Below are 16,702 nucleotides of genomic sequence, written 5' to 3'. Positions count from 1 at the left end.
ATTTTAATTATAACAGTTAATGCTGTATTTTCTATTTCAGTTATTAATAATGTGTTTTTAATATTCTCCAGTTGTGCAGTGAAATGCAGATGTAATTTTAATAAGGTCAATAGGGGTCATTAGATGAGATGGTTTGAACAAGAAATCACCCCCATTTCCCACATTATTTATGGATGGATCATTTCCCTTACATTTAATCCATATCTTTTTGAGGTGTAAGAGAAATTGCGGGTCCAGAGGTTTCTAAGTTCTGGTCCTGCTTCTGAAACACCTCCTTCCGTTGTGTTTTTTTAAGTGAGAGTTTGTTTTCAAAGATGCTCTTGTTTCCATGGTGAACGGGCTGTTTCCAGTCAGTGCTGTGAAGCAGGGATCTATCATGGAAAAATGATGAGAAGCGTTTGAACAGTTCAGTATCAACGGCCATACCATTATTATAAGGCATTAAATCAAATGCAAATATTTGCCTTTTTCATTAACTGCCATCAGGATTCGACCGCTGCCCAGGTGATTAAATGTTTATGTTACCAAAGGTTTACATTCTGTCTTTAAAAATACAGTATTGCTTCCGTATCGGCCTTAACTTTCAATGCCTGCGTGTGTGTTTGTATTAAAACATAATATTATTTCACATAAATCAGTCTTTTGGAATTGTTACAAATACTCCCACTTAAAACAACAAGTTGAAGAAATCACAAGAGTGAAAAAAAAATCGAATACATGCAGCAGTCTGCATTTTATTTTAATACTTAGGGGAGCTGTTCAAATAAGAATTTAAAGCATTAAGACGCGCCGGGGAGCTCGCGCCCGGGACACGAGGGCCGCCGCGCGCCTCCGGGCGCCGAACTCCTGCGGAAATTCTACGGGAGCGGTTCGAACGCGCGCGCGGCGGCGGATCACGTGTCTCGGCCATTCACTCCGATCCTGAGACACGGTACCGTTTTCTTTTTTTTTTTTTCTCTCCTTAACGCGCTGACGTAACAATGTTACAGTGAAAGGAAACGTGTGTTTTTTCCCTCTCTTTTCTGTCCCGCTTTACGGTTTATATGGAAAAAAGGAATCTCGATTAACGTGCAGTCGGCAGGGGGCACGCGCACAATAACACACTTTTCGTAATCATCACTTGAGGATTTTCCCCCCCACGTTTTTCATTTATTTATTTATTTATTTCGTACGGAGGGGTCAGAGCCCGTTTGTGGGAATTTTCTTTATATTATTATTATTGTTGCTATTATTGCGATTGTTATTTTGAAGAAGCAGGGACGTCGCCTGTGTGTGTCCGTCCTCATGCCGCCGGAGCGCGCCGATCCGTGCCGAGCAGCGCTGAGCGAGGACTGAGCAGCGAGCGCCGAGCGAGCCGAGGACCCCAGGACCCCGCGCCCAGGAGCCTCAGCCTGCGAGCCGCCATCCGCGATCCGTCCGTCGCCCCTCGCCTCGGCCCTCCAGCCAGTGCGAGCTCTCCGGCGCTGCCCGCCGCGGAACCCGCGAACATGGCGGCGGCGGCGGCTCCCGTCTATTGCATCTGCAGACAGCCGTACGACGTCAGCCAGTTCATGATCGAGTGCGACGCCTGCAAGGACTGGTTCCACGGCAGGTAAAGCGCGGGCGAGCCGAGTCGAACCGAACCGAGCCGAGCCGAGCGGAGCGGAGGGCAGCGGCACGAACGAAGCAGCCGGCGTGGCGGACAGCGAACGCGTCACTCCAGCGCGGTGTCCGCTGGCGCCATTTCGCTTTTATTGTTGTTATTATTTATTTCCTCGCTTCGCTACAGTTGTATCCCGGGAGCGCGAGGCCGCCGCCGCCGCCGTAGTCGCCGCCGCGCGCGGAAGGCGGAGTTATATTTAGCAGCTCGCGCTGGATGACATTTGCGTGTGTGTGTTTTCTTGTGTGCGAATGGCACAAAAACATCGCGCGCGTCTGTTATATTTGCCAATTTTCGTATGGTTCGCGAGGTGCCCGTCCTGAGCCGCGGCTGCGCTCCTTTCTGCTTCTCCGCACTAGTTCGAAATCCCCTTTAAGCACCTTTTACATTGTTGCCGTAGCGCCTGGAAAAAAAGGGGCGATAAAGTGACGCGCGGGAGCCTGATCTTTCGGGGCTTTTTCCATATCCGATATAATTATGGATCATGGAAGAGTTGCGCTCCGCTTGGCGTGTTTATGTGCGCCACGGGAAAAAGCTTCTTCGAAAACATGCGCGACTGTTTCGCTGTTGCAAACACAGCAGATGACGCTCGTCTTCCATCCATGCAGTCCTGCACACGAGACATGACAATATTTCCATGTACCGCAGTCCGATCTCCTCCCCCTCACTGCAAACGGTCCGTTTTCCAACGTACCCCCCCCAACCCCCCCCCGATATATTTCACCATCGGAGCTGTTTTCTGCACACGATCGGATTGCTGAATTTACTCGCAGAAAACACCCGTTTCCTGCTGCTATGGCGCCGTTTATTGTCGGAATTTTCGGCGAATGTTGCTCTTTCTCGCTGCCGCGGGGTTCCGGGGGGTTCGGAGGCGCGCACATGTGTGTTGGAAACGTGCCAATTTGCATGTGGAATAAACGTGTGAGGAGCTTCTCGAGAGTCGGAGTCCCGCTGCACCTCCGGTACATGAACACATGATTTACCCGCGTTCAGCGTTAACTCTTTCTCTCTCTCTCTCACACACACACACACACACACACACACATTTACCTGTTCCGCCACAAATCACGGTTCAGTAGAAATATGACACCGTTATACTGAGCAGAAGTGAAGGATTCCATGTGTGGGATGGAACCCGTATAAGGAATGAGGGCTGAGCATGAAATTTTCTGATTGTCTGAAATATCAGTATTTTCACAATGTGAGGAGAATGATACTTAAATATAGAAAATGAGTTACAAATCTGTGTGACGGATCTGATTTCAGACAGAGTGACATAGGGCCGCAAAATAAAAGGTAATAATAATAATAATAAGAAGAAGAATGGTGTTAATTGTAGTAATAGTTAGACCTCGTGTATGATTTCCTCATAAAGTGTTGATGCTGATTATGCTCAAATATGCTCCTCCTGTGGTTGAGGAGAACTGGAATAATACCCTTGTTTTCATTTAATTATGATTATGCTTGACCAAGGTCAACTTTGTGAATATGAATGAGTTTTTGTTGATTAAAAAAAAACACCTCCCTCTGGAAGGATACTTCAGATTCTGGATATAGTTTTGTCACTGCACATAAGCATAAAGTTTTAAGTGTGTCTGTTTCATTGTTTTAATGTGTGGGATATTATGTACATTTTAAAACTCCTTATTTCAATAATCTTTTTCATTCTAAGTACTTCTCAGAAGTCCCGAGGAACTGGAAGCCAAAGCAGCTTCAGGGAAAGACAGAGGTCTTTATGGGTGCGGACGTTTTTCAGACGTGTCTGGACCTTTTTGTTGCTTTAATGTGTGTTTCTGGGTGAAAACAGTGATCAATGAAAATGAAAGGGATGTGTTATTGATTGTGCGATTCTGATTGACTCCCTGTCTTCGCGTCATGCGCTGTCATGGGCGCAACAGCAACAGCAGCAGCTTTGCCTCATGAAAGTCGATCCGAGGGGATCGAGGCCCCCAATGGACATGGGGCCACTGTGACATATAGCCAGGGCATCTTCTGTACCGCCCCGCCCCCTCGGTCACGCGCTGTCTGAGCGCCTTCATCCGTCGACAGCAGGTTTCTTTCATGTGCATCCCATAAAACTGGAGAAGGGACACACCCGGTTCTCCTCCGGGCTGCGATCACCCCTCCTCCTGGATGCGGCCTCAGGTTTGGGCGTTGGGGACGCGCATCTTCTCGGGGTTTGTGTCCTTCCCTTCGAGACGCCGTTCCATCACGGTGTTCATGTATTTTGAGTGCGAATGAAAGACAGGCCGCGTGACACCTTGCTCAGTGCACGAGTCCGCCGCGGAGCTGCGCGCTGAACGTGAAGCAGAAGTGCAGTAATGTACTGTAATTGGCATTTCTGCACCCAGATCTCTTCGTCTGCTGGCGCGTAAGAAATCGGAGTGTTGCTTTAACCACAAGTGGGGAATTATGGGAGCGTCTTTTGGCCAAAATGGGTGTATTATTTAATGGAATGATTGCGGAAATGGCAGAGCAATTAGCAGGAAAAGTTCAGCTCATGGTTTTTTTCAGTATGTATGTGCATTTTAGCAACAGTGCGCAGTTTTAGAAAGTTGTTCACAATAAATGCGACGGGTTCAGTGGCTCTCCGTTTAGTTTATTGCAGTATGTGTGTAACTGTAAGCATTTTATATCATGCTGAAATCATGGGTTGATAGTTATATAGGTGTTTATGTGTGTGTACTGTGTTATAGTGGTATTCGGGAAAATTTGCGGTTTTAGCATTGGCTGGGAATGCATTATTGTTTTTCCCCATTTTAAAATAATGTGGAATAGGTGTTCGGGATCTGAAATTTCAATATCCACACCTTTTTCTGTCAATGATTAATTAAGTGGAGAGGTGGCTGTAGTGTGTTATTTGTTAATGGTGCACTTTGTGGTGATGAAGTGGCCAAGAAATAGGAGTAAAACAAAAATCTCCGGACTGATGTGAAACTGCAGCGACCCAGGTTGCCTCCACCCACATTAGTCTTTAATTAGTATTTAATTTTCACAAACATTCAGACTGTAGATCTGAACAGTATGTCAAAAAGCTGTCCGTATCCCAGTGAGTCTGTTTATATCACACAAACATGTAATTGTGTAATAGTGATGTGTGTGGCACGCCGACACGTGTCTGATTTGGGAGTTTTATTTGAAAATATAAGTGCCACTTGCAGAAACAACATAACCATTGAAAAGAGGATAAAATTAGACCATAACATAAATCATTTACAATAAATCATCAGATGTAGCCCAGCATGTTTTCTCAGCCCCTATCATTCATTCTTTACCCAAACTCCCTATAAATACTCAGGGCTCTGTTGGCCGCACCTGCTGCTTGTTTCCACCCCAGACATCATCTGAGCTGCTGTCTACCACAGTGTACCTGGTCAATACATTGTCCTGTAGTCAGAGCATTGGTTTATGTCTGGAAATTATATGAATTCCGCTTCGACACTGAAATTATAAACATGATTCATAATTTGTCACGTTCTCCAGTTGCACTGTTAATGGACTCAGTGATTTGTGGTAGAGTTACAGTGCCATGAGGATACTGGGTGAGCTGGACCCTTTCAGTCATGGGGTCCCTGCCCCTTGTAGCCTGTGGGTTGTACCATTGGCTGTACTGTGAGCCATTCCATGGGCCATATTGATTTTAATTCCATCCGAGCTTTAAATCCCATTCAAGGTTGATTAATTTTGATTTACTTCCATGATCCAAATCATCTTGGGAAGTTGTTGTCTGCCAGTTACTTAAAAATAAACTAAGTAGCCTGTTTCTGGTGCATGTGTCCTGAATTTTTTTTTTTCCCCTATTATCACTAATCGCTTGTCCATGGCAGGGTCACCGTGGTCCAGAGTCTATCCTGGAAGTAGAGGGTGTGATGCAGAGTACACCATGGCGAAGACACAGTCCACTGGAAGGAAGTGTCACACACATAGACAGACACACAAACACACAGAAAGGGCATTTTAGATTCCCCAGTTCACCTGAAACACATGTTTCTGGACTGTGGAAGGAAACCAGAGCTCTTGGGGGAAACCCATGCAAACGCCACACAGACTGAGCCAAATTCAAACCCACATTCAAACACAGAGCCCATGGACTGTAAGGGATCATCACAACCTGCTGTGCAGCCCTCAATAAAACGTTTCCTTTACTTGTTAAACCAAAACTAGAAATTAGCATTTCACTTAATCTTTATGTATCAGTCCTTTAGTATTTAATTGTTAACAGCCTAAACATAATGATTAATTGAAAAAAGAATGTCTTTACTGTTCATGGACTCAAAATAATCTTTTACCTGTTATCATAATGTTATTCCTGTATTAGCACACAGTAATTGTGAGTAAAAGCATTTTTGAAAAATAGTACCGAGTTCTTAGCTGATGCTTTTAGTTTAATGTGATCTGAATTTTGATTTGCATTAGGTCAAATCAAAGGTAATTAAGTGATTAAATACTCGAGTGCAAATTTAGATTCCTTACTGCCAGCAAGATTCGGGAATCTTGATTCTCAAGCGATGTATAAAGCATACATAAATCAGATATGGGTATTCTTTTTAAAAAAAAAAAAAAGTTGACTTCCAGTTTCAGAGCTGACTTCTAATATGACTAATGAAAATGTTGGTTACACCCAGAATGCTGGGTTTAGAATTAATTCATGTCTGGAGTGAGATTCCGCAACTGGAAAGAAGTGTCTTTTGGAGCCAAGTGCTGTTTCAGAGAGACAGAGTGCGTGCGCGCGTGCGTCGCTTTTCCAATGTTTGTTGGCATTTGACGTTTTGCTTTATTATTTCCACTTTAGTTTCAATCGTGATCCTTTCCTTTAATGCATCACCATCACATTTACACTTTGGTGCCATGTGGTCACACACACATTTTCAGAACCGCTTGTCCCATACAGGGTCGCGGGGAACCGGAGCCTACCCGGTAACACAGGGCGTAAGACCGGAGGGGGAGGGGACACACCCAGGACGGGACGCCAGTCCGTCGCAAGGCACCCCAAGCGGGACTCGAACCCCAGACCCACCAGAGAGCAGGACTGTGGTCCAACCCACTGCGCCACCGCGCCATGTGGTCATAGGAGGGTTTTAAAAAAAAAAAAAAAAAAAAAAAATTAAAGTCAAATACAGTAACACACGAGACACTGTTAACAGGAAAAGAAGGAAGTCTTTGTCCTACTTCGGGCCCACGCTCTCTGCCCGCGAGCCCAGAACCGCTTTAGAGGCACAATGTTTCGATGTGCATTGCAAAGTAGCGCCTGTTTGTTACTACAAACCACGTATGTCTCTCGAATTCTGAATATAACAGGCTTTATTATGAAGTTTTTATTTGGTTGTTACTTAAGGTAACAAAAAAATTAACTTCCACTCAGTAAGGGGGTGGTTCGTAAGTACAGGTTGTATGTAAGTCGGATGTTCGTAACTCGGGGACTGCCTGTACTGTTTTGGGGCTGTAATCTTCGTCTTGTATACATACACTTTGTCTTAGTTTGTCTTCCATTGCCTAAATTTACATTTTGTGTTGCGTAAATTGAGCTGTGTGAGAAACTTAAAAAAATATATATGGTAATCTGCTTCTTGAATGGGGGGGGTGCGGTGGCGCAGCGGGTTTGGCGGGTGCCTGCTGTGTGGTGGCTCTGGGATTTGAGCCCTGGTGCCTTGCAACGGACTGGCATCTTGTTCGAGGTGTGTACCCTCCCCTTCCAGCCTTGCCCCCTGTGTTGCTGAGTTCGGCCCCGGTTTGTTGTGACCTCCGCTTGGTACAAGCGGTTATAGACAGTGTGTGTTTCTTGAAAGGAATTTAAACAAGGTCGCAGTGCATCGTGTCTTCAGGTTTAACTTTTGTGGAAAACTGGACAATTGTTTCTGTTTTATACATTTTACAAAACTCACGGTTCGTACTTGGGCAATTCAGACACACGTACCCAATGCATACTCTCAGATCAAATCACTTTATTGTCACTTCACCATAAACACAAGTGTACAGGTGGTAAAAATTTTGTGCGTTCTCCGCAGCTGTTCGGCACAAGTTAAAGATATACAGACCACAAAAAATATACACAACATACAGAATAAACCTCTGTACAGTATGTACAGTATTCACATAATACGATATACTGTACGCAATATACATGTAGGACTCAAGATGTACAGCTGTAAAACACATGGGAGGTGGAGTGGGTTGTGCGTGTGGTGGCATTATTACCTGTACCTGTACATCTTGCAAATGAGCAGCATGAATTCGATATGAAGGTGCTGGACATATTCCATGGGGGTCTTTGTCTGTGCTGGTTTGAAGGATACACACTGTTTCTGCACATTTGTTGGCTGCTCATTCATTCTGCTATCACCTCATCCCAAGGATGTTCTATTGCTTGAGATGAAATGGCTATGCAGGCCATTGGAATAAAGGCGCTGGGCTGTGTAGAACATCTTCACATGGTGTGTGTTTTGTGACATGGCTCATCATCCTCCTGGGGGTATTGTCTTGAGACAGGCTGGACTGGCTCTGAAGGTGTCAGCCTGGTCAGCAGCAATGTTTTGGTATTTTGTGGCATTCAAACAAGCCTCTGTTGGTACTGAAAAGCCTAACGTGCAAATGAAACAATGACACTGCCACCACCAGTCTACTGTTAACACCAGGCAGGATGGATCTAGGGATTCGTTCTTTTTACATCAACATCTGACCTTGCCATCAGGGTGTTGTAATAGAAACAACATATTTTCACTCTTCAGTTGTCCAGTTTTGATCACAGCATGTCCAGTGGAAAATCTTTTCGCTCTGAGCGAAAAGCCGATAAATCCAGCATAGTCTCCTGCTGCTGTAGCCTGTCCTCTTCAAGGTGTGATGAGCTCTACATAAAGAGATGCCTTTTTACACACCACTGTTGTACTGGACTCTTATTTCAGAACTTCTGGCCTCCCTGTTGACTTTAACCAGTTTGCCCATTCGGATCTGACCGCTCTTGTTAAGACAGTGGTTTTTGTCCGCAGAAATGCCATTGAGTGGATTTTTTTTTTGTTTATTACAAAGTCCTCTGTAAATTCTAGACACTGTAGGGTGTAGTGCCCTTTCTGAGATACTGGCACCACCACATCAGGCTGTTGCAACAGAGTCAGTTAGATGTGGTCCGCTCTTTCAGTGGGACAGTAGCTGAACCTCTTGACCCCGTCTGCACGCTTTATGTACTGAGACAACCATGTGACTCACTGTGAGTCGGGGGTCTGTGTGTGTAAAGAGCCCATTGTGCCAACTAAAGTGGCTGTTGAGTGTATAACAGTTGCTTTTTAAAAACAATTTGTCAGGTTTTTTGTACTTTAAAATGTTTTTTTTTTTATGACATGATTATTGAGTTATGGACCTTAGGATGTGATTCTTGCTCAATTGCCTATTGTTTAGCTTGACTGCATTTATCTGAGAAATAAGTGTTTGTGACCACTTAGTTTATTCTTATGCACTTACTATGTCTGTGCACTCTTAACTGGAAGGTCACTTTCTATGGAAACATTTGCTAAATGAAATAAAAAATTATTTTTTTTCAGAGTTCAGACTGAATAAAATGTTTATGCTTTGTTATATTTTTTGCCTGATTTTAGTCATTAAAACAAATAGTAAAATGTTACTGGTTGGTGAAAAATCTCAGAATAATTGAGAACCGGACAGATGATAAATAAAGATATCACATTAAAGCAACTCGGACATATAGTCAAAGGATTCAAGTTCAAATCCCACTCCTGCTCTAATACCCTTGATCAAAGTACTTACCCAGAACTGATACAGTAAAAATGACTTTGCTCTATAAATTGGTAAATCAGTGTAAGTAGGTCAGTGTACAAACCTCACCCTTTAAGTCCCTTTTGAGAAAAATGTCAACTAAATGAAAAGAAGAATAAGTAATTGGCACTCAAATTGTCTGAATGGTGTCCAAGCACTTTCAGACACATTAAATGGTTTAATAATATTCAACAAATTAAGCCAAACAATTAAATCACCTTCTCATGTATCCTGCAATTTATTGCTACTACAGCAACTATTACGCTTTCAGTTTGCGAAATGTCTTGTGGGAATACATGTCACTTTCATTAAATATGTGCTGTAAAGTGTTATTGTTTCATAAGGAAATAAATGTTTAATGTTTGACAGTTTGCTTTCCTTCTTTCATGCTTAATCGCATTTTTCACGTTGTAATCATTAGAATTCAGCGCTTTCATCGAAGTTGCCTTTCTGCCCAGGAGGGAATGTTATTTTTGTGTACATCTACACTTTAATTAATCCCCCAAGGACCACAAGCAAACTTCTTAACCACATTATCAAACATTAGTTTTCATTATTTTTATTATTTCTGCTGTTTTGCTGAAGGTGTGTGGGGGGAAAAACTGTCAAGCAAGAAGCAGTATTATAAGGGCCTTTGGAGGGGTCAGTCCACGTTGTGCAAACGTTGCCATCTGTTGCAGCGATTCATGGGAAACACAGGCCTCTCGTAGCTGACAGGTACACATGTGGTCGCGTAGGTGATGGCAGGGCCAAGGGTAGAATTTGGTGAATTCTTTGCTACTGGTGTTTTAACCTGGAGCACAGTGTTGGGTGAGGAGAAGTTGGAAGATGGCATGGGCTTTGAGGGACAGAGATTATAATTTAGTACACATGTTACCAACATCTGAATTTTGAAGGAATTTGAATTTGAATTTTTTTTTTTGAATTTTTGAAGGAATTTTCAAGGATATCAACATTTCCAAGTTTGTTTATTTACTTTTTTAAAAATATTTTCTTTCCTGTTTCTCTGTTGGGGAGCGAAAATTGAGCTGCGTTTCCACTTGCCACCATTAGAGGGCAGAAGAACACATTCAGAGAGAGTGCAAAATCAAATTTCAAATTTACTGCTATATCCTAGACTTTTACAGAAACTACCCAGCGAATAAATAGAGATACATTTCTGTTATCATGCTTTTTGCTGCAGACTTAAATTAAGCAGGTATTACAGAAATATCTGTGGAAATGTCAATGGATTGATGGCTTCCTGCTGTCTAGTTTTGTGAAGTTTACATTGTGACCCAGTTGGCACTGAAACACTTTTTAATGTCTTCTCCCCATGCGATACTCCATTACACTGCAACTCACCCTCCTGTGTTTCATTCTCCAGAAGCCACACGCACCATATTGCATGTATAAATCAGAACGCAACACGTTAAGATACAATGCTGGGTCTCCGGCTCTCTAGAGTTGTTGATGGCGAATAGAATAAATAAGTTTGAAATGCATATAGCAGATTGATGGTGTTCGTTGCTCGGGTTGTTGATTCAGATGTTCGGGTCTTTGCTGACCTTGGCATTCAGACTGCAAACGTTTCATTATCGGTCAAGGTGACATCACCAGCACATTAAGCACTGATGACATCACCACTGATGATGTCACCTTATTTATTATTTATTTAGTAAATAAGTCTTGCAGCAAATTCATAATTCTTTATGCATTAATTTGATGATTGAAACAGAACCTAAATTGTCAACACAAGGGATTAAGCTTGTTTTTAAGCTTTTCTCGACTGTGACTTAGTGAGTGGACTTAAGAAAAATTTCCAAGTTTCAAATAGACTTCCTGTCCCAGTTGGGTTCATAGGGTGAGCTACAAGTGTAATTGCCAAGAATAAAATGAAAAGAAAACCAGGTAAAGACAAACAGAAGAATTTCCGAAATGGGGCCCATATATTTTTACTAGTAATTAAGTAGCATTGTTATTAATTAAGTTTAAATAAATTGCAGTTAAAATATATTATTAGAATTATTACTAAGCCTTAGTTCTTCGGAGAAAGTGATGAATAAAGTAAGGTAACAAGCCATCACATTAATGCTAAAGGTTGCTAAAGTTTGTGACAGGAGTTGTAGGTCTTTATTTAATGACATATTTGAATATAGTTCCATGTTGCTGCTGATGTGTCCTTTTTCTTACCCTTTTCCTTTTTTCCTCTGTAATTTAACTTGTGACTAGGATACAAATAATAAGTGTCAAAGGGTGTTTTTTGAATTATTATTCTGAATGTGTAGAATTTTCACAATTGATTGGATTCTCTAAGTCTTTTGTTCAACAGATTATTTTACTCCCATCTTTTGTACCGAATTTTGAAATTGCCTATAAATTTTTCCTATTTTAAGCGACTTGCTGGTGACCGTTCAAGGGATTTGCTTCGTGAACAAAAACAAATGCTGCCACATTATGCTCACAAAGTTCCGCTTTATGGTAAATAATTTGTAAATGTGAAGAGATTTAACAAATTAAAGAAAAGCTTGTGTTTTTGTCATTTCAGCTGCGTTGGGGTGGATGAGGATGAGGCTCCAGACATCGATATCTACCACTGTCCCAACTGCGAGAAAACTCACGGCAAATCCACCTGTAAGCGCTGTCCACCAGCCGTGCTTGGACTCGGGTTTTACATTTATTTTTGTATGCGGCACTTCCGCTTCCCCAGAGTAACTTCTAATGTTAATGCACTGATTTACCCCTTTATACAGCAGGGTAATTTTCACTGTTTATTACCTTGATGAAGTGTAGTACCGCAGGAGGCCAGAATCAGTCCTGCTACCTTTGAATCCATAGGTGGTAGCTCTAACCACTACACTACCTGCTCCTGACTCTTTTTTTTTTTTTTTTTTTTTTTTTTTTTTAAATTGGCTCTAATGCTAATTTTTTTTAAATGTGACGGAATTGAAGAGCTCCTCGTTTGTTTGAGTCATGAGATTTTGCTTCTGCGGCTGCTGAGTTGGTCCTCGAAGAACTTTATTTCTGCACATTCATTTTCATTACGCTAAACCGTCACAGCGAGGTCGTTAGCGGCGCTGAGATTAATTTAGTGCTTTTCCCTGAGCTCACATGACTGGGCCCACAATTACATTTTGAAAATGTGCTCTCAATGATTGTTGTCTGATCTACTTAGACCCTCCAGAAATGAACGTGGGTGTCAGTCGAAATTTGAGACGCGAGCTGTCGGCCCGTCGACCGTCACTCGTGTTCGACGCATTTTCTGAGAGAAGCTCTTATTTAATAGCTTCTCTGTTTGCTTGCTCCAGTGAAAAAGAAGAAGAACTGGAATAAGCAGGATACCGGGCAGAGCACAGACGTCAAACCTGTCCAGAATGGCAGCCAGGTGTTCATCAAAGAGCTTCGAAGCCGGACCTTCCCCAGGTTCTCTACATCTTCACCCTTTCGGCTGTCTTGAGGCTGGATGCCTGTTCATAACTCGATTTGTTTGTAATCAAAAGTCATTAAACGTTTAATTATACCAGCATGTATTTTCAGTTAAAAAAAGACAAAAAAAATTCTGACAAAACTATAATGAATAAAAAACCTACAATTCTGGATAATTTTTTCTTAATTTCAAACAACATTGAAACTGAAACATTTAAATAAGTGAACCTACTAAAATCTACATATAAGAGAATTTGCATTAGTGACTGTATTTACATTAAGCTGATGCTTTTTCCTCCAAAAGTGACTTAGGGTGTTAATCTACCCACCACTGTTTACCCATTTATACAGCTGGTAATTTTACTTCAACAATTTGGGGTCAGTACTTTGCACAAACATACTACAGTTAAAGATGAGGTTAGAACCTACAACCTTTGGGTCTAAAGGCAGTAGCTTGAACCTCTATACTACCAGCTGTCCCTGAATATAAATGTAAGTAGCAGAATTTAAGCAGTACTGCTGTCGCAATATTTTTTCAGTACTTGCAGTAAGCATTTATAATTTGACTTACAGAAGGAAACGTCAAAGTAAATTTTCACTACAAACCCCTGTTCGATTCCGACTGTTGATGGATTCATCCCATAAACTGGAGGGGTCACTTCCCATGAATTAGTCCAGTCCCGATCGTCTTCGGGTCCGTTTCGCTACCAGCTGGGCGTTGAATGAGACGTCTCTGCTGCTCCAGACACTGTTCGAAAAGCCGATGTATTTAAAAATAATGGAAAAAGTTTGTACGTTCAGGAGTTCGTAAGTTGAGTGTTCATAACTTTAGGAACCAATGTACGCCTCCATAGTTTTCTAACCATCTGTATAGCTGAGAAGATGCAGTTCTCCTTTGAAGAGCATCCCAGGGAAGTTTCTCTGTAGCTTTCACTTCATGAATGTTTCAGTAGATGGTGCTCTCAGGCTGATCTTCCAAACGTTCCCGAGATCCAAGGTCTTTTCTCGGTGCACATGGGTGTTTTTTTTTTTTTTTCATTTATTTTTTTTTAGTGATTCATCGAACGTACTCCTTTGCATTCTTCTGTTGTAGCTCTGATGAGGTGGTCGTGAAGCTGAGCGGAAGCCAGCTGACAGTGGAGCACCTGGAGGAGAACGGCTTCACGGAGCCGATTCTGGTGCTGAAGAAAGACGGCCTCGGGATGACCGTGCCCGCGCCCACCTTCTACGTTAGTGATGTGGAGAACTACGTCGGTAAGAGTCCTGAGGTTTACAAGGCCCTTAACGCTCATCATTTGCACACTGCTAGCATTCCAGCTGTTGATCCAGTCGAGATTGGTCTCGACAGCCATGAACACGGTGTGTGAGCAGTTTGTTTATATCAAATACACTCCGGTTATCAGACACGTTATTCTGCGGAGAACATATTACTCCTATAATACAAATACAATAAAATAAAGATGTGATGTAAGCCTTAGTAGGTTAGAGCTGGGGTTAGAGCTGTTACTTTGGGAGTTAGAGGTCACAGGGTCAAATCCCTTCTTATGCTGTTGGAAGGTACTTCCCTAAAGTGATCAAGTAAAAGTTATGCAACTGTATACGTGGCTAAATCAGTGTAAGTTCCTTAACACCGTAGTTCTTTAAGTTTTGGCTAAATGAATAAATGTTAAAATAATTGTGTCTCTATGTTATTATTAACATTTATTTACCTGATACATTGGTTCAAGGCAGCTTACAGTGTTAGATAACCTGTACAGCCTGTACACTGATTTACCCATTTTTACCGCAGGGTCATTTTTAACTGTATCAGTTCAGGTTAAGTACAGTGATCAAAGGTGCTGCAGCAGGAGATGGGATTCAAACTAATTACCTTCAGATTGCAAGACAGTGGTTGTGACCACTGGGCCCCCAGCTGCCCCAATTAGAATGAAACAGTTGCTTGAGTCTGTCAGAAGGGGGCTCCACTGCACTCTGTCTCAAGAGCTCTGACTCTGTGTGTGTGTGTGTGTGTGTGTGTGTGTGTGTGTGTGTGTGTGTGTGTGTGTGTGTGTGTGTGTGTGTGTCGCTCCAGCCCGGTATATGCCCACCATCCACTCTCCCATTCGTGTTGATGTTTAAGATAGGCATAGATTCTGAGTTGTTGAAGTTATGGCAAAAAAAACAAAACAAAAAAAAAAAAAAAAAAAGAATGAATTAATCTGTCTGTAGCTGAAGCTCCCTCTGTGAAACCGTGAAAACCCCAAACCTTGAAAACACCAAGTGATGAAATTTCTCCTGCTAGAAAAATCAATATTTCTTGTGCGCGATAACTCGTAAACTCTGGACACCTGTTCTGACCGCCGCCTTATCGATCCGTGGTATTGATCACGTTTGAAGTGCTGCAGCCTATTGCCCTTATTTTACACGTGTGGATGTATTTGCAATGTTATCCAGTGCTGCAGTTGCTATTAATCAATTTTAAAAGATGAATTCAAGATAAGATTGTTGAAATATGTCATTGGGTAATTATGTAATGGAGCAACATTTTATTAAGCAATTATATTAGAACTTTGTGGTAGCTGGTTCTGTATTTTTCGTTTTTACTCCACCAATTGTGCTTTATTTTGCGTTATCATTTGTTTTTACACCAGCTGCTGTACTTCATTTTGGCTTTTTGTTTTGGTTTTACACCATCAATTAACAGATTTGCATATTTGTTTTTTGTTTTTACACCACCGATTGTATTTTATTTTGCATTATCATTCATTTTTGTTTTTCCACCAGGAGCAGTAATTTTGCCTGCTTTTGTTTTCCTTTTGAAAAGGTGTGAATGGCTTATTTTGTACTTTTTTTTTTACAGCAGCAGAACATAATTTTGTATGTGCTTCTTTTAGTTTGTACACCAGCAGCAGTTTCTAGCTGTTTTAACATCACTTCCAATTAATTTTGTCTTTTTTTTTTATACCGCAGTGGCAGAAAGAGATATTTCTGTTTGTTCTTTTTCTTCTTAAAGGCCCAGACGTTGCTGTGGATGTCGTCGACGTCACCAAACAAACCGACAGCAAGATGAAGCTCAAGGACTTTGTCGATTACTACTACAGCACAAACAGGAAGCGAGTGTTAAATGTGATAAACCTCGAGTTTTCAGACACAAGGTAAAAAAAAAAAAAAAAAAAACGAGGTCCAGCGTGTGACAGCAATATTTAAATGCATTAGCAATACGGAAAATACAGACGGTCCCTGATTTACGGTGGGGTTACGTTCCAATAAACCCCTCGTAACTCGAAAATATCGTGAAAATGCACCTAACCCTAACACCTAACCTATGGAACATCATCGCTTCTTATGCTTTACGATGGTCGATATGGTCAAGTGCAGAAGTCCAAGTTCACATTTGATGGCCACTATGGGCTTGCCACTTTCACGCTGGGCAATTATCTTAAGTTTCTCCTCAAGAGTAATTGCCCTCTTCTTCTTCTTCCCACCAGTAGTAGGAGACACAGATGGGCGTTCAGTAGACATAATGGATGCGCAAAACACAATGTAGATGTGGGGGGGGGTATCTGTATAGCGACTGCATGCCAGGCTGGAGATGCGGATCGTGGCGCTGCTCAGCATCACGAAAGGGTATTGCACCGCATATCGCTTACCCGGTTAAAAAAATCTAAATTCAAAGTAAGGTTTCTACCGAATGTCTATCGCCAGCTCGCCATCGTAAAGTCGAAAAATCGTAAGTCGGACCATCGTAACTTGGGGACTGTCTGTATGATCGTCTCACATCTATTATATACACGGTTATGCGAGACCCTGTCCAGAACGCAGAAAAACCACAGCTGTCCATTGTGGCAAATATTGTAATATGAAATATGTGGCGGGGAGAGTCTGGTGTCGGTATTTGGGCGAGACCCTAGGGCC

General features: G+C 42.1%; 1 protein-coding gene across 2 annotated transcripts in view; it reads left to right on the top strand.

Annotated features, from left to right (window-relative positions):
- The first annotated feature begins 870 nt into the window (after positions 1-870).
- Positions 871-16,702, top strand: part of phf2 (PHD finger protein 2) — a 42,176-nt gene continuing 26,344 nt past the window's right edge. For both annotated transcript variants that reach the window (XM_029247999.1, XM_029247998.1), the window contains exons 1-5: positions 871-1,591; positions 11,931-12,016; positions 12,691-12,805; positions 13,902-14,062; positions 15,801-15,942. In XM_029247999.1, the coding sequence (XP_029103832.1) occupies positions 1,488-1,591; positions 11,931-12,016; positions 12,691-12,805; positions 13,902-14,062; positions 15,801-15,942 (608 nt within the window). In that variant the 5' untranslated portion in view covers positions 871-1,487. The remainder of the gene's footprint in view (positions 1,592-11,930; positions 12,017-12,690; positions 12,806-13,901; positions 14,063-15,800; positions 15,943-16,702) is intronic.

Source organism: Scleropages formosus, chromosome 22 (genome assembly GCF_900964775.1).
Source record: "Scleropages formosus chromosome 22, fSclFor1.1, whole genome shotgun sequence".
Lineage (NCBI taxonomy): Eukaryota > Metazoa > Chordata > Actinopteri > Osteoglossiformes > Osteoglossidae > Scleropages > Scleropages formosus.
Note: the sequence above shows the minus strand (reverse complement) of the source record. Positions and strands in the feature narration are given on the sequence as shown.